The 20668-nt window shown below is 45.5% G+C and overlaps 1 protein-coding gene across 1 annotated transcript in view; it reads right to left on the bottom strand.

Moving 5' to 3' along the window:
- The window catches only part of DPF3 (double PHD fingers 3), a 199708-nt gene that overhangs the window by 148650 nt on the left and 30390 nt on the right, over positions 1-20668 (bottom strand). Inside the window, exons 5-6 of the mRNA XM_038765589.1 lie at positions 9072-9199; positions 5567-5662 (exon numbers count right to left, since the gene is read on the bottom strand). Coding sequence (XP_038621517.1) covers positions 5567-5662; positions 9072-9199 — 224 coding nt within the window. The remainder of the gene's footprint in view (positions 1-5566; positions 5663-9071; positions 9200-20668) is intronic.

Genomic DNA, 20668 nt, shown 5'->3' with positions numbered 1-20668 from the left:
TTGCTCTTCCCCGCTCCAAACTCCCACAGCAGCTATGTATGGATCTGCAATTTTATTTATGTGTATTGATGTCTGTTTATTTATATTGATATCTGTCTCCCCTCCACTAGACTGTGAGCTCATTGTGTGCAGGGATTTTCTCTCTTTATTGCTGTACTGTACCTTTCCAAGAGCTCAGTACAATGCTCTGCACACAGTGCTTAATAAATACAACTGAATGAATGAATGAATGAATGTTCTGCACACAGTAAGCACTTAATAAATACAATTGAATGAATGAATAAATGATCTGGGTTCTAATTCCGGCTCCACCACATGTCTGCTGTGTGACCTTGGGCAAGTCACTTCATGTCTCTGGATCTCAGTTCCGTCATCTGTAAAAATGGGGATTAAGAGTGTGACCCCCATGTGTGACAGGGTCTGTGTCCAGCCTGACTGATGTGTATCTACTCCAGTGCTTAGAACAGTACGTGGCACATAGTAAGTGATTTACAAGCACCCTAGTTATTATTGCTAATATTATTTCCCCTTTGTTGGGGAGGGTGTTATCCCACTAGCTAGTGCCATGGACACTGAAGAACACAGCAAAAGAACAGCCAAGAGAAGACAATCACCACGTGTGAACACCATGGAAGGGATTGTCACTGCCACATCCATCTTTTCAACACACTCTCCCCCTTGCAGAAGTCTCACCAACTCCTCAAGACTGTAAGTTCGTTGTGGGCAGGGAGCGTGTCTACAAATTCTATTGTATTGTACTCTCGCAAGCACTTAGTACAGTCCTCTGCACATAGTAAGCGCTCATAGTAAGCACTCAATAAATACCATCAATTGACTGACTGCCTGTAAGCTCGTCACGGGCAGGGAATGTGTCACTATGTCTGTTGTATTGTACTCTCCCTAGTGCTTAGTAGAGTGCTCTGCACACACTAAGTACTCAATAAATTTGATTGGCTGATTGAGCTCGTTATGGACAGGGGAATCTGTTATACTCTCTCAAGTGCTTAGTACAGTTCTCTGCACATAGTAAGCACTCATTAAATACCTTTGATTGATACCACTGGTTGATTAATTGACCATAAGCTCAATATGAGCTGGGAAAGTGTCTTCCAACTCTGTTATCTTGCACTCTCCCAAGCACTTAGTACAGTGCTCTGCTCATAGAAGGCGCTCAATAAATACCACGGATTGATTGATCAATCTGTGTCCGCTTCCAACAGGGACGGGGGGTGGTGATATATTGTGTGTGGATTTGGACTCTCACTGTCATGTCCTTGGATTCCAGCCCAGGAGTCAGAAGGTCATGGGTTCTTATCCCAGCACTGCCACTTGTCTGCTGTGTGACCTTGGGCAAGTCTTTTCACTTCTCTGGACCTCAGTTCCCTCAACTGTAAAATGGGGGTTGAGACTGTGAGCCCCACATGGGACAGGGACTGTGTCCACCCCAATTTGCTCGTATCCACCCCAGTGTTTAGAGCAGTGCCTGGCATGTAGTAAGTGCTTAAGAAATACCATAACAATAATTCTTCTTATTATAAGCTACCACAAATCTTCCCAGCCAGCTGAGGCCCAGCTTGCATTGCACTGACAGAACGCTACATTGAGATCAGCCTGTGGGCTCAGTCCTGCCGTGACCAGGGCCGAACCCCCCTCTTCCCAAGCCATAGTGAGGAAATCCACCAGCCTGACACAAACGAAAACAATGAAGCATTTCTCTCTTCCTCCCAAGTTGGTAGATTGGTGGTCCTGGAGGTGAACTAATCTAAAGGAGGGTTCATTCATCTACATCACCCTCATCAAACATAACTCCTCAGCTTTAAAGTAGTCAATCACCTCGCCCACTCCTACCTTACCTCACAGCTCTCCTACTCCAACCCAGCCCTCGCGCTTTGCTCCTCTCATGTCAACCTTCTCACTGTAGCTCGATCTCATCTATCTTGCCGCCAACCTCTCTCCCACATCCTGCGTCTGGCCTGGAGCACCCTTGCTCCTCATATCCGACAGAACATACTCTCCCCCTCTTCAAAGACTTATTGAAGGCCCACCTCCTCCAAGAGGACTTCCCTGACTAAGCCCTCATTTCCTCTTTTCCTACTCCCTTCTGCATTGCTCTGACTTGCATGCTTTACTCACCATCACCCCCTGCATCCCCATAGCACTAATGTCCATATCCGTAATTTGTTGATTTACATTAGTATCTGCCTCCCCCTCTGGACTGTATGCTCACTGTGGGCAGGGAATGTGCCTGTTTATTGTTGCATTGCACTCTCCCAAGCGCCTAGTACAGTGCTCTGCACCTGGTAAGTGCTCAATAAACATGACTGACTGACTGGCAGACTCCCGAGATGTCTTGTTGCTTTCTGCCCTACTGCTCCCATCTGAGATGGAGATTGATCATAGAGGGTGTGGAGCAAAGTTAGGAATGATTCAGCTCCACTCACGGGTTAGGTCTCCCTTAAAGGGGCAATTCCCATCACTAATGTCCCCCCAGCAATTGAGCTACAAGCCATTGGCTGTCCCCCTTTCTTTTTTGATATTTGTTAAGCACTTACTATGTACCAGGCACAGTACTAAGCACTGGGGTAAATACAAGCTAATCAGGTTAGACACAGTCCATGTCCCACATGGGGCTCAACATCTTCATCCCCATTGTCCAGAGAGGGAACTGAGGCCCAGAGAAGTGAAGTGACTAGCCCAAGGTCACAGAGCAGGCAAGTGACGGAGTGGAGACTAAAACAACCAGGTAACGCCCCATCTCCCTCATTCATTCATTCATTCATTCAATCATATTTATTGAGCGCTTACTGTGTGCAGAGCACTGTACTAAGCACTGGGGAAGTACAAGTTGGCAACATATAGAGACGGTCCCTACCCAACAGTGGGCTCACAGTCTAGAAGGGGGAGACAGAGAACAAAACAAAACATATTAACAAAATAAAATAAATAGAATAAATATGTACAAGTAAGTAAATAAATAGAGTAATAAATACGTACAAACATATATACATATATACAGGTGCTGTGGGGAAGGGAAGGAGGTAAGACGGGGGAATGGAGAAGGGGACGAGGGGGAGAGGAAGGAGGGGGCTCAGTCTGGGAAGGCCGCCTGGAGGAGGTGAGCTCTCAGTAGGGCCTTGAAGGGAGGAAGAGAGCTAGCTTGGCGGATGTGGGGAGGGAGAGCATTCCAGGCCAGGGGCGGTCGATGGCGGGACAGGCGAGAACGAGGCACGGTGAGGAGGTTAGCAGCAGAGGAGCAGAGGGTGCGGGCTGGGCTGTAGAAGGAGAGAAGGGAGGTGAGGTAGGAGGGGGTGAGGTGATGGAGAGCCTTGAAGCCGAGGGTGAGGAGTTTCTGCCTGATGTGTAGGTTGACTGGTAGCCACTGGAGATTTTTGAGGAGGGGAGTAACATGGCCAGAGTGTTTCTGGAAAAAGACAATCCAGGCAGCAGTGTGAAGTATGGATTGAAGTGGGGACAGACAGGAGGATGGGAGATCAGAGAGGAGGTTGATACAGTAATCCAGACGGAATAAGGTGAGAGCTTGAACAAGCAGGGTAGCGGTTTGGATGCAGAGGAAAGGGCGGATCTTGGAAATGTTGCGGAGTTGAGACCGGCAGGTTTTGGTGACCCTCCTTTCCAAACTCCTGGAGCGAGTCGTCTATACTCGCTGCATCAAATTCCTCTCCTCCAACTCTCTCCTGGAACCCCTCCAATCTGGTTTCCACTTCACGGAAACCACCCTCTCAAAGGTCAAAGGTCAAAGGTCACCAATGACCTCCTTCTTGCCACATCCAATGGCTCCTACTCTATCCTAATCCTCCTCGACCTCTCAGCTGCCTTTGACACTGTAGACCATTCCCTTCTCCTCAACATGTTATCCAACCTGGCTTCATGGACTCCATCCTCTCCTGATTCTCCTCTTAAGATTGACCGACTGGCCGTACATTCTCAGTCTCCTTCATGGGCTCATCCTCCCCCTCCCATCCCCTAACCGTAGGGGTTCCTCAAGGATAAGTTCTTAGTCCCCTTCTGTTCTCTATCTATACTCACTCCCTTGGTGAACTCATTCGCTCCTACGGCTTCAACTATCATCTCTACATGAATGATACCCAAATCTACATCTCCTTCCCTCTTCCCTTTCCCTCCCACCAGGCTCGCATCTCCTCCTGCCTTCAGAACATCTCCATCTGGATGTCCTCTCACCACCTAAAACTCAAAATGTCCAAGACTAAGCTCCTTTTCTTCCCACCCAAACCCTGTCTTCACCCTGACTTTCCCGTCTCTGTGGATGTCACTACCATCCTTTCCATCTCACAAGCCCACAACCTTGGTGACATCCTTGACTCCAATCTCTCATTCACCCCACACATCCAATCCGTCACCAAAGCTGCTGGTCTCACCTTCACAACATCGCTAAGATCCACCCTTTCCTCTCTATCCAAACTGCTAGTGCAGCCACTCATCTTATCCCGACTGGATTACTGCATCAGCATCCTTTCTTATCTCCTAACCTCCTGTCTCTCCCCACTTCACTCTGCTGCCCAGATTATCTTTCTACAGAAACATTCTAGGCATGTCACCCAGCTCCTCGAAAATCTCCAGTGATTGCCTATCAACCTCCGTATCATGCAAAAACTCCTCACTGCTGACTTCAAAGCTCTCCATCACCTTGCCCCTCCTACCTCACCTCTCTTCTCTGCTTCTACATCCCAACTCGCACATTCTGCTCCTCTGGTACTAACCTTCTCACTGTGCCTCGTTCTTGCTTGTCCCGCCGTCGACCCCTGCCCACCTCCTATCTCTGGCCTGGAATGCCCTCCCTCCTCACATCCGCCAAACAATCACACTTCTACCCTTCAAAACCCTACTGAGAGCTCACTTCTTCCAAGAAGCCTTCCCAGACTAAGCCACCCTTTTCCTCTGCTCCTCCTTCCCTCCCCATCGGTCTGACTCACTCCCTTTGCTCTACCCCCTCCCTGCTCCACAGCACCAGTGTATATATACACATATTTATAATTATAATTCTATTTATTTTTATTAATGATGTGTATATAGCTATAATTCTGTTTATTTATAATGATGCTACCGATGCCTGTTTACTTTCTTCGATGTCTGTCTCCCCACTTCTAGACTGTGCCCACTGTAAGGAGGGATTGTCTCTGTTGCTGAATTGTACTTTCCAAGCACTTAGTACAGTGCTCTGCACAAAGTAAGTGCTCAATAAATATGACTGAATGAATGAATGAATGAACCCAGGTCCTTCTGACTCCTAGGCCTGGGTGCTTTCCATGAGGCCATAAGTTCTTCTAAATGTGCATCTTAATACACTGTTTTTCTTACGACATTTGCCAGGAGGGCAGGATCAAGTCTGCAATTTCCACCTTGGCTTTCTCCATCCTTGATCTTTTCTAGACACCCATTCTGGACTGTGATCTCGTTGTGGGCAGGGAATGCATCTGCTTGTTATTGCACAGCACTCTCCCAAGTGCTTAGTTCAGTGCTTTGCACACAGTAAGTGCTCAATAAATACGATTGAATTAATGAATTAATGAATGGACTCTTCACTTACCCGTCCTCTGGTCCTGTTCTTTCGTTTGGGCATGTCTTCTTCTAAATCCTCCTCTTCGTTCACTTCCTCGATGTTTTCATCGTTTTCCAAAACCCTCTACAATCAGAGAAGGAAGAAAGGGACGGTTTGGGGAGGAGGAGGGAACAAGGGAATGAGAGAAATGGGAAGAAGGGAAAAACAAGACAATAGTTGTGAATGTTCTTTTGAAAGGGAACTGAAAATGAAAATGTTAGAACGTGAGAGATCAAATGGAACAGTTCTGAGCTCAGCACCTCCTCCGGCTCCATTGGTTTTAGCAATACCAAGTTGCCTCCTCTCCAACAATCCATCAATCAGTGGTGTTTAGTGAGTGATTACTATGTGCAAAGCACTGAACTAAGCATTTGGGAGAGTCCAATACAATTTATAAAACACTTGTGTCAGGGCATAGAGCTTATTTGGTTTTTTTTTTAACACTATGAATTTTTCCCTCTTCATTCTTCTTTAAGTTGTGCTATGAGAAATCTAAAGGCAACATTTCTCTTCTTTCTCCACCATTCCACAGTTCTCTTTGATTAAAACAAGAATTTTATGAATGATAAATTAATATTGTTTAGTGTCATTTTATAACCCTGAGTGGGCTGTATGACTAGTATACTGGAGAAGCAGCATGGTGCAGTGAATACAGCACAGCCCTGGGAGTCAGAGGGTCATGGGTTCTAATCCCTGTTCCTCTACCTGTCTGCTGTGTGACCTTGGACAAGTCACTTCACTTCCCCGTGCCTCAGTTTCCTTATCCGTAAAATAGGAACAGAGACTGTGAACCCCACATGGGACAGGGACAGGTTTGCTTGTATCCACCCCAGTGCTTAGTCCTCTAGACTGTCAGCTCAATGTGGGCGGGGAATGTGTCTGTTTATCATTGTATTATACTCTCCCAAGCACTTGGTGCTCTGCACACAGTAAGCACTTAATGAATTCAAAAAAGTCAATGAATGAATACAGGACCTGGAGAATAGTAAGCACTAAACAAATACCACAATTGTTATTATTATTATTACTATTCATTCAATTATATTTATTGGATGCTTACTGTGTGCAGAGCACTGTATTAAGTGCTTGGGAGAGTACAATGAAACAATAAACAGACACATTCCCTTCCAACAAGGAGCTTACAGTCTAGATATAAACTTCTCCTTATCAAGAGCCATAAAACAAATACACTGTATGCCAGATAAAGAACATAGAACTGGGGAAGGAAATGGGGGAAGGAAATGGTTTTTTCCCTGACTCGTCCAAGATGTGGCAAAGAATCTGCAGCCAGGCCAAAGTGAGAATGACTGTGGATTTTTCAGTTCACTGATCAGCCCCATCTGAAAATACTGGATGGTATTTATGACAGGCCTTTGATTTCCGGATCTGTCCTGGAGGTTTGAACTAGGATGTGTCTGTTCTATTGTTTTGTTGTACTCTCCCAAGCTCTTAGTACTGTGCTTTGCACACAGTAAGTGCTCAATAAATACCACTGATTAATAAAAATGGTATTTGTTCAGTGCTTACTATGTGCCAAGCGCTGTTCTAAGCACTGTTTTAAGCACTGGATTGATTGGTGTGGGTGTGGAATGAGTCAGTATATTGTTCTGTTGTACTCTCCCAAGCTCTTAGTACAGTGCTGTGCACACAGTAAGCACTCAATAAATACCACCGATGGATTGATTTAATGTTCTGGATTTGGAGCTAAAAAGGGAAGTCCTGAGGGAAATTCCCCTACCTTTCTGTTCAAGCCCCCTTCTCAACCCTTTAGCGCACCACCACATCTCAATCTAGTCTGTTATTTAACTAATCATTTACTTGTCTTTCGTTAGTGTTTATAATGCCATCTTGTTCTTTAGTTCAGCATATGTTTGTCTAATCATCAGGCAGTCAGTCAATAGTATTTACTGAGCCTTTACTGTGTGCAGAGCACTGTACTAAGGGCTTGGAAGAGAATAGAACAATATAACAGATACTCTGCTTTATCTCCCAAATATGAGAGCCGGTGTCCACAGCTTCACTGTGGACAAGCCTCCTATTGTGTGAGAAAGGGAGGAAGGTGGATGGAGAGTCAGTCATTAAGAGGGTAGGGATGGTGTTTTCCCACGTGGCAAGAAACCTATAGAGAGATCTGCAATCAGAAAGCTTTCAATCAACCCTGATGATGGTGGTGATAGCTTCCACCTGGTCTTCTTTCCCCTAAAAACCTGCTCCCAACAGATCCCCAACAAGATCCCCAGATCTTGTTAGGAAATGAAAACCCACATTTTAAATAATAACAATAATCTTGGTATTTGTCAAGTGCTTACTATGTGCCACGCACAGCTCTAAGCACTGGGGTAGTTACAAGAAAATCGGTTGGACACGGTCCCTGTCTCACAGAGGGCTCACAATCTTAATCCTTATTTTACAGATGAGGGAACTGAGGCACAGAGAAGTTATGTGACTTGCCCAAGGTCACACAGCAGACAAGTGGTGGGATTAGAACCCATGCCCTTCTGACTCTAGGGCCTGTGCTCTACCCACTAGGCCATGTTAAAACGGTGATTTCCTTCCCCTTGTCCCTCTCAGTTTACTATTATTGTTTTTAAAAGAGTAAAGGATGTGCTTTGAAAAGCGCTCATGTGCATTACTTACTTGGTTCAATGTGGACAGTGTAACTAGCCCGCTTGGTCTGTACTTTTCTTTTGGGGTGTGTTTGAGGGGTGGGATTAGGGTGTGGGGGTCTTGAGTTCTGGTCTTGAGTTCTACCTCAAACTTGGCCTTGCCATGGGTGAATGGAAACTAGTCCTGCCAATCAAAGCAGTGTGACCTTGTGGATAGAGTACGGGCCTGGAAGGATCTAGGTTCTAATCCCAGCTTCGCCGCTTGTCTGCCATGAGACCTTGGGCAAGTCACTTCACTTGTCTGTCCTCTGTTCCCTCTTCTGTAAAATGGGGATTAAAACTGGGATCCCCATGTGGGACAGGGACCCAATTACCCCAGGGCCTAGAACAGTGCCTGGCACAGAGTAAGCACTTAAGAAATGCCATAAGAAACCCCTCTATGCCTCACTTCCCACATCTGTAAAATGGGGATACTGTGAGCCCTTTGTGGGACGGGGTCTATATCCAACCTGATTATCTCATATTTACCCCAGAGCTTAGTACAGTGCCTGGTACACAGCAAGTGCTTAACGAATATCGTAAAAATAAACTGAGGGAAAATCAGACCTTTCCTTGGAGGCGCCAAGCATGTGAGTGTATCCAACCTTCCTAATGCTGATTGGCTCAGGATGATGTCATCACCATGACATCGTGCTTCTGAGACACGATTGAAGGCCCATCTCCTCCAAGAGGCCTTCCCTAAGTCCTCTTTTCCCCTTCTCCCACTCCCTTCTGCATCACCATGACTTGCTCCCTTTACTCATCCCCCTTTCCAGCCCCACAGCTCTTATGTTGAAGGTGTATCTCTCCCACATGGAGAAATCCTGCTGCCTCCAGCAAGGACCAACCTGTATCTCCTGGATGCTATCCTCCTCTTTTGCATCCACTTTCTTCTCGACCCCTTCACCACGGAGCAAGGCTTCTAGGGTGGTGCTTTCCGATGTGAACCCATCTTTCTTCAGGGGCACCTCCATTTCTGCCAAACGAGAAGAACGCAGAAGTCCAAAGCCGATAAGTGGCCAGGGGTGGTAGAAGGAGTTAGCTCATTGTGGGCAGGGAATATGTCTGTTTGTTCTTCTTTTGTCCTCTCCCAAGTACTCAATATGATGCTCTGCACACAGTAAGTGCTCAATAAATATCGTTGAATGAATGAATGAACAAAGGGTCCAGGCAGAAGAGCTGACCACCTAGGCAGCCTGAATCTCATTCTCATAGGATCTTCTCCTTCAAAACAAAGTTTTCTCCATCCAGAGGAGGTAGGAGTCATGAGGGAGGGTCCTTGCAGTGTCCAAAGTCATGGGGTCTAAACACGGCTCTGCCACTTATCTGCTGTGTGGCCTTGGACAAGTCACTTTCACTTCTCTGGGCTTCAGTTCCCTCCTCTATAAAATGGGGATTAAGACTGTGAGCCCTATGTGGTACCGGGACTGTGTCCAAAACAATTTGCTTGGATCCACCCCAGTGCTTAGTACAGTGCCCAGTGCATAGTAAACGCTTAACAAATACCACAATTATTATTATTGGAAGTGTGTCTCATACATCACCTCCTCACGCATCTCATACAAGCCGGAAGTAACAGGCACCCAGACACGACCATTGATTTTGGCCTTGAGGCTCCATCATCACTGGGGTGGTAGGTTAGATCAATCGATCAATGGTATTTATTGTGCATTTACCATTCATTCAATCATATTTATTGAGTGCTTACTGTGTGCAGAGCACAGTACTAAGTGCTTGAATGCTTGGAAAGTACAAATCGGCAATGGATAGAGATAATCCCAACAACGGGCTCACAGTCTAGAAGGGGGAAACAGACAACAAAACAAAACCAGTAGACAGCATGGCTCAGTGGAAAGAGCATAGGCTTTGGAGTCAGAGGTCATGGGTTCAAATTCTGGCTCCAACAATTGTCAGCTGTGTGACTTTGGGCAAGTCACAACTTCTCCTGGCCTCAGTTCCCTCATCTGTAAAATGGGGTTTAAGACTGTGAGCCCCCCGTCGGACAACCTGATCACCTTGTAACCTCCCCAGTGCTTAGAACAGTGCTTTGCACATAGTAAGCACTTAATAAATGCCATTATTATTATTATTATTAGACAGGCATCAATAGCATCAAAATAGAATTATAGATATATACACATCATTAATAAAATAAATAGAGTAATAAATATGTACAAATATACACAAGTGCTATGGGGTGGTGAAGGGGGTAGAGCAGAGGGAGGAAGTAGGGAAAATAACGATGGTATTTGTTAAGCGCTTACTATGTGCCAAGCATTGTTGGGAATGTGGCTGTTATATTATTATATTGTATTCATTCATTCAGTCAGTCATATTTCTTGAGAGCTTGCTGTGTGCAGAGCAATGTGCTAGGCTCTTAGGAGATTACAATACAACAATAAACAGACACATTCCCTGCTCACAACAAGCTTGCAGTCTAGAGGGAGTGAGAAAGACATTAATCTAAATAAATAAATCAATAAATTACAGATATGTAGGTAAGTTCTGTGGGGCTGGGAGGTAGGGAGAAGAAAGGGAGCGAGTCAGGTGTACTCTCCCAAGCTTTTAGTATGGTGTTCTGGCACACAGTAAGTGCTAATCAGTACGATTGCTTGATTTGTGTCTATATATACATATATACTATTCTATTTATTTTATTAATGATGTGTATATATTTATAATTCCATTTTTTATATTGATGTTTCTGATGCCTATCTACTTGCTTTGTTTTGTTTTGTCTGTGTGTCCCCTTCTAGACTGTGATCCATTGTTGTGCAGGGATTGTCTTTATTTGTTGCCAAATTGTACTTCCCAAGTGGTAAGTACAGTGAGCGCTCAATAAATACGATTGAATGAATGAATGTTCTAAACGCTGTGGGGGATACAAGGTAATAAGTTTGTCCCACGTGGGGCTCACAGCCTTAATCCCCATTTTACAGATGAGGTCACTGAGGCACAGAGAAGTTAAGTGACTTGCCCAAAGTCACACAGCTGACAAGTGGCAGAGCTGGGATTAGAACCCATGACCTCTGACTCCCAAACCCGGGCTCTTTCCACTGAGCCATGCTGCTTCCATGTGGAAATGCTTCCACATTTATCATGTGCTGAGCTCTATGCTTAGCGCTTGGGAGAGTCTAATCGAATAGAATTAGCAGAGTAGTTCCCTTCCCATAATAAGCTTATAGTTTAGAGATGAGCTTACAGTGTGGGGTATGTGGATTACATTTCTCTAGGCCCTAAAAATTGGCTCTGATTCGGCCACTACTGTCATCATCCTCATGATTTCCAGCAGCCCAAGATCTCTAGCTCCGGCTGCTTTTGAAATAATCCCCGTCTCTATTCCAGAAGGTCAGCACAGCATATTATTCAGATGGAAGCAGAGAAGCAGCATGGCCTAGTGGACAGGGCATGGACCTGGGGGTCCGAGGACCTGGGTTCGAACCCCGGTCTGCTGTGTGACCCTGGGCAAGTCATTTCCGTTCTCCATGCCTCAGTTCCCTCATTGGTAAAATGGGGACTAAGACTGTGAGCCCCACATGGGAGAGGGATTGGGTCCAACCTGATTAGCCTGTATCTACCCCAGCGCTTAGGACAGTGCCTGGAACATAGTAAGTCCTTAACAAATACCGATAAAAAATTAAATATGTAAGCTTCGGGCTCTGCTCTCTGGACTGTCTGAAGCTTATGATTCCATGATCAAAGATTTCCTAGGGGACACCATACTGGCTGGTTCTGTCCAATAGGTAGCCCTCCCTCCAAAACTGGCCCTCAAACATCTCTCCTGTGGAGAAGGCATTAATAATCTAAAGGGGAGGGGAGAATAATGGTATGACATTTATCAACCAATCAATTGTATTTGTTGAGTTCTTATTGTATGCACAGCACCATACTAGGGACTTGGGAAAGTTGGTAGGCACATTCCCTGCCCTTGTCGAGAATCTGTCTTTATTTATTGAGAGCTTAGTGTGTGCAGAGCACTATTTTAAGCAGTATAGATGCAGCATGGCTCAGGGAATAGAGCACACAGGCCTAGGAGTCAGAAGGTCGTGGGTTCTAATCCCAGCTCCACCACTTGTCTGCTGTGTGACCTGAGGCAAGTCACTTCACTTCTCTGTGCTCAGTTCCCTCATCTGTAGGGGGATTGAGACTGTGAGCCCCATGTGGGACAGGGACTGTGCCCGACTGAATTTGTTTGTATCCACCCCAGCGCTTAGTACAATGCCTGGCACAAAGTAAGCACTTAACAAATACCAGAATTATTATTCTTATTGCCCCACCAATCATCTTGGAAATCCTGGGTCCCTCAATCAATCAATGGAATGTATTGATCTGCGTGGGGAGAAGGAACAGTCCATACAATACATTAACCATGGAATGAAAAAAGGAAACGGGACAAATAACACAAAGAAACTGCTCTATTTTGACATTTCTAGTGTGGAAGGACATTTTTTTAATCTGAATGTAGTTATCCAAGGGTTAGAATTTCAACTCCTGTAACAGCAAGAAAGTTAATTCATTGTGGATGTTACTAGTATGGTCCAGGATATGTTTCTTAGGCCAGCAACTGCTTCCATGGCTGGCTCCTCACAACTCTCCCTACCTGCCAAGAAGCAGGTAGTGGTCTAGTGGCTAGAGCTTGAGCCTGTAAGTCAGAAGGACCTGGGTTCTAATCCTGGCTCAGCCACTAATCTGCTGTGTGACCTGGGGCAAGGCACTTCACTTCTCTGGGCCTCCATTTTCTCATCTGCAAAATGGGGATTAAGACTGTGAGCCCCATGTGGGACAGGGACCGTGTCTTACCTGATTACCCTGTATCTACCCCAAGGACAGAACAGTGCTTGGCACATAGTAAGCGCTTAAACATATACCATAATTATTATTACCTGCAACCAGAGGAGACTTTGACTCACACTTCAAATGAATCACTTGACTAATCAATCATATTTATTGAATGCTTACTGTGTGCAGAGCACTAGACTAAGTGCTTGGGAGAGGACAATAGAACAGAGCTGGTAGACTCATTCCCTGGCAACAAGGAGTTTACAGTCTAGGGAGGAGAAAGACATTAATATAAAGAAATAAATTATGGATATGAATATAAGTGCCATGGGGTTGAGGGAGGGGTGAATAAAGGGAGCAAATCCAAGCACAAGGGTGAAGCAGAAAGAGTGGGAGAAAAGGAAATGAGGGTTTAGTCAGGGAAGGTAAAATCCACCCTTTCCTCTCCATCCAAACTGCTACCATGTTAATCCAAGCACTGATCCTATTCCACTTTGATTACTGGGTCAGCCTTTTGCTGACTTCCCAGCCTCCTGTCTCTCCCCACTCCAGTCCACATTTCACCCTGCTGCCCAGATCAATTTTCTACAAAAACGTTCAGTTCATGTCTCCCCGCTCCTCAAGTGGTTGCCCATCCGCCTCTGCAACAAACAGAAACTCCTCACTAGTGGCTTTAAAGCCCTCGATCACCTCACTCCCTCCTACCTCACCTCGCTATTCTCCAACTACAACCCATCCTGCACACTTTGCTCCTCTAATGCCAACGTTTTCACTGTACCTCGATCTCGTCTATCTTGCTGCCGATCTCTCACCCATGTCCTCCCTCTGGCCTGGAGCCCCCTCCTTCTTCATATTTGACAGCCAATTATTGTCCTCACTTTCAAAGGCTTATTGAAGGCGCATCTTCTCCAAGAGGCCTTCCCTAAGTCCTCTTTTGTCTTCCACTCCCTTCTGCATCACCCTGACTTGCTCCCTTTATTCATCCTGCTCCCAGCCCCACAGCATTTATGTCCATATCTGTAATTTATTTCTTTATATTAATGTCTGTCTCCCCCTCTAGACTGTAAGCTCACTGTGGGCAGGGAATGTGTCTGTTATATGAACACATCAGGTCTAAGAAGAAAACAAAGGCAACAAGGATGAGATCTACATCCTACAAATCCCGGTTAAGGGATTTACATGGAGGAAATTGAACACTAAAAGTTTCTGTTTGCCCATTTATATGCTCCTCTGTCAAAAGGTAAATTGATAATTTTCTTCTAATTGGTATTTGTTAAACACTTACTATTATCTCCAGGTACTGTAATAAGCACTGGGGTACATATAAGCTAAACAGGTTGGACACAGTCCATGTCCTACGTGAGGCTCACAGTATTAATCCCTATTTTACACATAAGGAAACTGAGGCCCAGAGGAAGTAAAATGACCTACCCAAGGTTACACAACAGACAAGTGACAGAAACAGGATAAGAACCCAGGTCCTTCTGACTCCCAGCCCCTGGCTCTACTACTCTCCCCACCCACGCTTCTTAGTTTTCATTTTTTACCAAAAAAATAAAAAATGGGGAAAATTCTAAACCAGGTAAGTGCAATATGGTAAACAAGATCTTTCAGGTCTCTTATCCCTGGGTAAAGGATGAGGCCTGTCCACCATTCTCCTTATGATCCCTGCTACTTTTTTTTTTTTGAATGGTACTTCTTAAGTGTTACTACGTGCGAGGCAGTGTGTTAAGAGCTGGGAAAAATACAAGCTAATCAACCCAATTTGCTCGTATCTACCCCAGTGCTTAATACAGTACCTGGCACATAGTAAGCACTTAACAAATACCACAGTTATTATTATTATTATTATTATTATTAGGTTGGACACAGTCCCTGTCACTCATGGGCCTCACACTCTTCATCCCCATTCTACGGATGAGGTAAATGAGGGACAGAGAAGTGAAGTGACTTTCCCAAGGTCACCCAGCAGACAAATGGTGGAGCCGGGATCGGAATCGCGGTTCTTCTGACCCCAAGCCTGTGTTCTATCCACTAGGCTACACTGTTTCTCCCCAGCTGGGGCTACTTTAAGGTTGCATGGGTGATCCAAGAAGCTACCTAATTCCCAAACACTAACTCCAACCCACTGGATGAATGTAGCCATGAAGCTCATTAACAGCATGTGGCAGGCTGGACCTGAATGAATGACAGCAGCCCAGAGAGCAATTAAATCATCTGTCATTTTCAACTTGGAAGCCCTGAGCATCACGCCCACGTAGCATCTCAGCTCTGCTGACTCTCCTTCCCCTGACTTTCGCCTCAGGGTTGGAGGACTGGAGATTCTGGAAGTCATTTAAGGATGGTAATAAAATATGCCAAATGAAAACCAAATTAAGGCAGCTCTTCTTGGGGGAAAGAAAGGTAAGAAAGGGAAAGAGAGGGAGGGAAAGGAGGAAGGAAGGGAGGGAAGGAGGGAGAAAGAAAGAGAAAGAAAGAAAGGAAGAAAGAAAAAGAGAAACAAAGAAAGAGAGGTAAAGAGGGAAAGAGAGAGGGAGAAAGAGAGAGCAAAAGGAGAGGGGGAGAGAGAGAGAGCGCCGTCTGTTCGCTGTCACGTTTGCAAGAGATACCATCTTTTGGGACTGTGTGCTCTGCCAATGGACTGCCCCAAGGGAAATTGTGGTGAAACACCCAGACAAGGCACATCCATCCTCCCTCACATCCATCCATCCATCCGCCAATCCATCATGCGCTCTCTCTCTGTAACACAGGGCCACAGAGATAGTGCTAGAGTGCAAAGACACAGCAGGGAAAAAAACCCAAGACAATGACAAAGAATCATCTTGCTTGAATACTAGAATGGTTGGGCTTCGTTCCTCTTAGCTCTTCTGACAAGCATGCTTCGGATTTTTATTTCAGGGAGACAATTTCTGAATGATTCTCTAGGATGAAAAGATCTTCTTTCTCCATAGGAGCAAAAAAAAAGATGCTTTAAAGGGATTATCTCAGTCATCCTTTCTAAATGCTCTGGGAAGGCAAAGAAAGTCACTGTTATACTCCCTCCTGCCAAGAGGGAAGAAGGTACAGTGAGTTGATTCAGCAAGGCAATGCTAGATTTGGGAACAGGACCCAAGCTTCTAGATCCCTAAAGAGCTTTGTTGAAGGTACATTTCCATCAAGAAACCTTCCCTGACTAGGCCCTCATTTCCTCTTCTCCCACTCCCAGCTGCATCACCCTTGCACTCCTCCCTCAACCCCACAGCACTTGTGTTTATATCTGTCATTAATTTATTTCTATTACTAAGACCTAGGGAGAGCACAACAAATTGGTAAACATGACCCTTCCTCTCAAGAAAGCACAACAAATTGGTAAACATGACCCTTCCTCTCAAGAAACTTATGATATGGAGGGGAAGACAGTCTCTAAAGTACATTGCAATAGGAGGAAGTAATAGAGTAGGTAACATGCATATAATAATAATAATTGTGTTATTTGTTAAGTGCTTACTATGTGCAAGGCACTGTACTAAGTGTTGGAGTGGACACCAGCAAATCAGGGGCAGTTATGAGTACTTTTTTGTATACTACTGTACTGACTGCTGGAGTAGATTCAAGCTCATCAGGTTGGACATAGTCCCTGTCCCACATGGAGCTCACAGTCTTAATCCCCATTTTCCAGATGAGGGAACTGAGGCACAGAGAATTTAAAAGTGTCTTGCCCAAGGTCACACAGCAGAAGAGTGGCAGAGCCCGGGGATTAAAACCCAGATCCTTCTGATTCCCAGGCCCGGGCTCTCTCTGCTAGGACAGAGAACTGTTCTGTATTTAAGTGCTTCACTATTTAAGTGTATTTAAGTTGTTTAAGTGGGACAAAAGTGTTGGGATGGGACTTGGGGGAATTCTTGGAGAAAATTAATTAGAAATAAGTCATGGCATCTCCCAGGTGACATGTGATGTAATAATAATAATAAATGTGGAATTTGTTAAGCACTTAATAACAATAGGAGTAATAGTGTTTGTTAAGTGCTTACTATGTGCAAGCACTGTTCTAAGCACTGTAGATTCAAGTAATCAGGTTGTCCCATGTGAGGCTCGCAGACTTAATCCCCATTTTACAGATGAGAGAACTGAGGCACAGAGAGGTGAAGTGACTTCCCCAAGGTCACAGAGCAGACAAGTGGAGGAGCCAGGATTAGAACCCATATCCTCTGACTCCCAAACCCATGCCCTTGCCACTAGGCCATGCTGTTTCACACTTGCTATGTGCCAAGCACTGAACTAAGCACTGTGGTAGGTACCAGGTAATAGGGTTGGACACAGTCCCTGTCCCACATAGGACTCAGTCTTAATCCCCATTTTCCAGATGAGGTTACTGAGGCCCAGAGAACTGGAGCGACTTGCCGAAGGTCACCCAGCAGATATGTGGCAGAGCTGTTATTGGAACCCAGGTCCTTCTGACTCCCAGACCATGTTCGGGGCTTTGAAGATAGGGGCAGGGAACGTGTTTTCAAACTCTGTTGTATTGAACTCTCCCAAGCTTTAATACAGTGCTCAGAGGCAAGTAAGCGCTCAATAAATACCACTGATGATGACAGTGAGGAGACCTCTGGGTGTGTCGGACTCATGAAGGGAAAAAGAGGCCCAAGCAGGGAGAAGGCTTGAGCAAGAGACCAGCAGCAGTAGAAATGAGAATGTGCCACAGTGAATAGTCTTATTGTCCATTTGACAGATGAGGTAACTGAGGCACAGAGAAGTGAAGTGACTTGCCCAAGGTCACACAGCAGACAAGTGGTGGAGCCAGGATTAGAACCCATGAGAAGCAGCATGACCTAGTGGCAAAAGCCCAGGCTTGGGAGTCAGAGGATGTGGGTTCTAAGTGACTTAAAATGGGGATTAAGACTGTGAGCCCCATGTGGGACAATCTGATTACCTTGTATCTAACCTAGGGCTCAGAACAGTGCTTGGCAGGTAGTAAGCACTTGACAAATACCATTATATTATTATTATTATTATTATTACTATGACCTTCTGACTTCCAGCCCCGTGCTCTATCCATTAGGTCATGCTGCTTGTTTGGCGTTTGTTTGGAGTAGTTAAGTACTTACTATGTTCGCGGCACTGACCTATGCGCTGGGGTAGAGTGACGCAAACCAGTTAGGACACAGTCTGAGTCCCCATTTTACAGGTGAGGTAACTGAGGCACGGAGACGTGAAGGTCTAGTGAAGAGAGTTACTAGCCCGGCAACTAATGAGGCTTCACTCCTGTGGGAGCATCCTCAAGAGGGTCGAGGGGAGCTGCCTATGTCCGCCAGGACAAAGGAAAACTGCACTAAAACCCGGCCTGTTTAAGCGGCCCGTGCTCTGTATGTAGACCGCTTTACCCTCAGTTCACTTTGTTCCAAGACCAACGGTCGTGTGCTCAGCCTTCTCGGAAGGGAGTGAGCAAGCTGTGGTGTTTGTCTTCTCAATGCTACACCTCATCTGGAGTGGTAGCAAGGAGCAGTGTCACCTAGTGGATAGAGCCTGGGCCTGGGCATCAGACGGATCTGGGTTCTAATCCTGACCTTGCCACTTGTCTGCTGTGTGACCTTGAGCCAGTCACTTCACTTCTCTGGGCCTCAGTTCCCTCATCTGTAAAGTGGGGATCAGGACCATGAGCCCCACGAGGGACAGGGACTGTATCTGACCTGATTATGTTTTACCTACCCCAGGGCTTAGAATAGTGCCCGGCACATACTAAGCGCTTAAAGAACACCATACAAACCAAGCAACTTGCCAAGGTCACACAGCAGACAGGAGGCAGAGCCAGGATCAGAACTCAGGCCTGTGCTCTTCATCTGTAAAATGGATGGTGAAGACTGTGAGTCCCACGCGGGACAAGGACTGTGTCTAACGCAATTTGCTTGTATCCACCCCTGCACTTAGTACAAAGTAAGCGCTTAAGAAACACCATCATTATTCATTCATTCAATTGTATTTATTGAGCACTTACTGTGTGCACAGCACCGTACTAAGTGCTTGGGAAGTACAAATCAGCAACATATAGAGACAGTCCCTACCCAACAACAGGCTCACAGTCTAGAAGGGGGAGACAGACAACAAAACAAAACAAGTAGACAGGTGACATTACTATTAGTATTATTATTATTATTATTGTTACCCCACACAAAAGAAAATGGACGAGTGTGGGCCGTTTACCAGGCTGATGAGACAGACCCAAGCCACCAAGAAGCCTCCGGGCCCAGCCTCAAAGATGGCTAACTGCAGAATCTGACGCTGAGGTAAAAAGATAAATGGCCAGTCAATTCCCTCCTCGGCGTCTGATTTCTGGGCCCTACCAACCTAAGGCAAGTGCCACATCAAGCGACGGTTAATCCCTGACAGATGAGCCGGGGGCGGGGGGGGGGGGGTTGCCCAAGGGTCTGCCCAGAGGAGGGCACTTTCTCTTTCCTCCTCTCCCTGGTGTCCCCCTCACCCCCCTCGGCTCTGATCATCCATTTGGAGAACACGGGGAGGGGGGTGAGGGAGCGATTTTGCTCCAGCTCATCAATCTCGGGGATGCGTGTCTGGCGGAGTCCTTCTGCCTTCTGTAAGTCATTCCTCCACTGGGGTAAGGGAGAGGGAGGGAAGGAGGGAGACAGGAGAGATCGGAATGAGGAGAACAAAGGAGAAATCACCACCAATATCAGAGAACAAATTAGGAGCTGGGAGTGGGCAGTGCTTACATACTGATCTTAAATTATATATCATCAGTTATTTATTTATATTAATGTCTGTCTCCCCTGTAGACTGTGAGCTCATTGTGGGCAGGGAATGTGTCTGTTTATTGTTGTATTGTACGCTCCCAAGCACTTAGTACAGTGCTTTGTGCAAAGTAAGTGTTCAATAAATACGATTGGATGAATGAAGGAATGATGTTTATTAAAATCTGGGGTATAATAATTATGGTATTTGTTAAGCGTTTACTATGTGGCAGATACTGGACTAAGCGCAGTAGGGACTAATTCAGTAGGGCAGTAGGGAATTAATTCAGATGCAGGGGTTTTTTGGGGTTTTTTTTTTTTAATGGTATTTGTTAAACTCTATCCATTAGGCCATGCTGTTTCTCTTGCTTCTCATTTATCAGCCAAGGGGCTCCTGGAGATAATGGTAACTACACACGGCAAACCAGGCTTTGGAGACCTGCATTCTGAGACCAGTTCAGTGAGGCAGAATGGCATAGTGGATGGAACCTGGGGCCTGGAAGTCAGAAGGACCTGGGTTCTAATCTCGGTTCTGTCACTTGTCTGCTGTGTGACCTTGTGCAAGTCACTTCACTTCTCAGTGTCTCAGTTACCTCAAATGCAAAAGGGGATTCAATATCTGTTCTTCCTCCCATTTATTCTGTGAGCCCCATGTGGGAAAAGGACTGCATTTGGCCTGATTAACTTGTATCTACCCCAGTGCTTAGAACAGTGTTTTGACACATAATAAGCGCTTAACACCATAATAATAACTATCTATCCCAGTAGTTAGAACAGTGCTTGACTAATACTAAGCTCTTAACAAATATCATAATAATAAAGTATGTATTCCAGTGCTTAGAACAGTCCTTGACACATAGTAAGCACTTGACAAATACCAAAATGATAATAAAGCATCTACTGCAGCATTTGGAACAGTGCTTGACACGTAGTAAGCACTTAAC

This window comes from Tachyglossus aculeatus, chromosome 23 (genome assembly GCF_015852505.1).
Source record: "Tachyglossus aculeatus isolate mTacAcu1 chromosome 23, mTacAcu1.pri, whole genome shotgun sequence".
Taxonomy (NCBI): domain Eukaryota; kingdom Metazoa; phylum Chordata; class Mammalia; order Monotremata; family Tachyglossidae; genus Tachyglossus; species Tachyglossus aculeatus.
The sequence above is the reverse complement of the archived record's forward strand: the minus strand, read 5'-3'. Positions and strand labels throughout refer to the sequence as shown.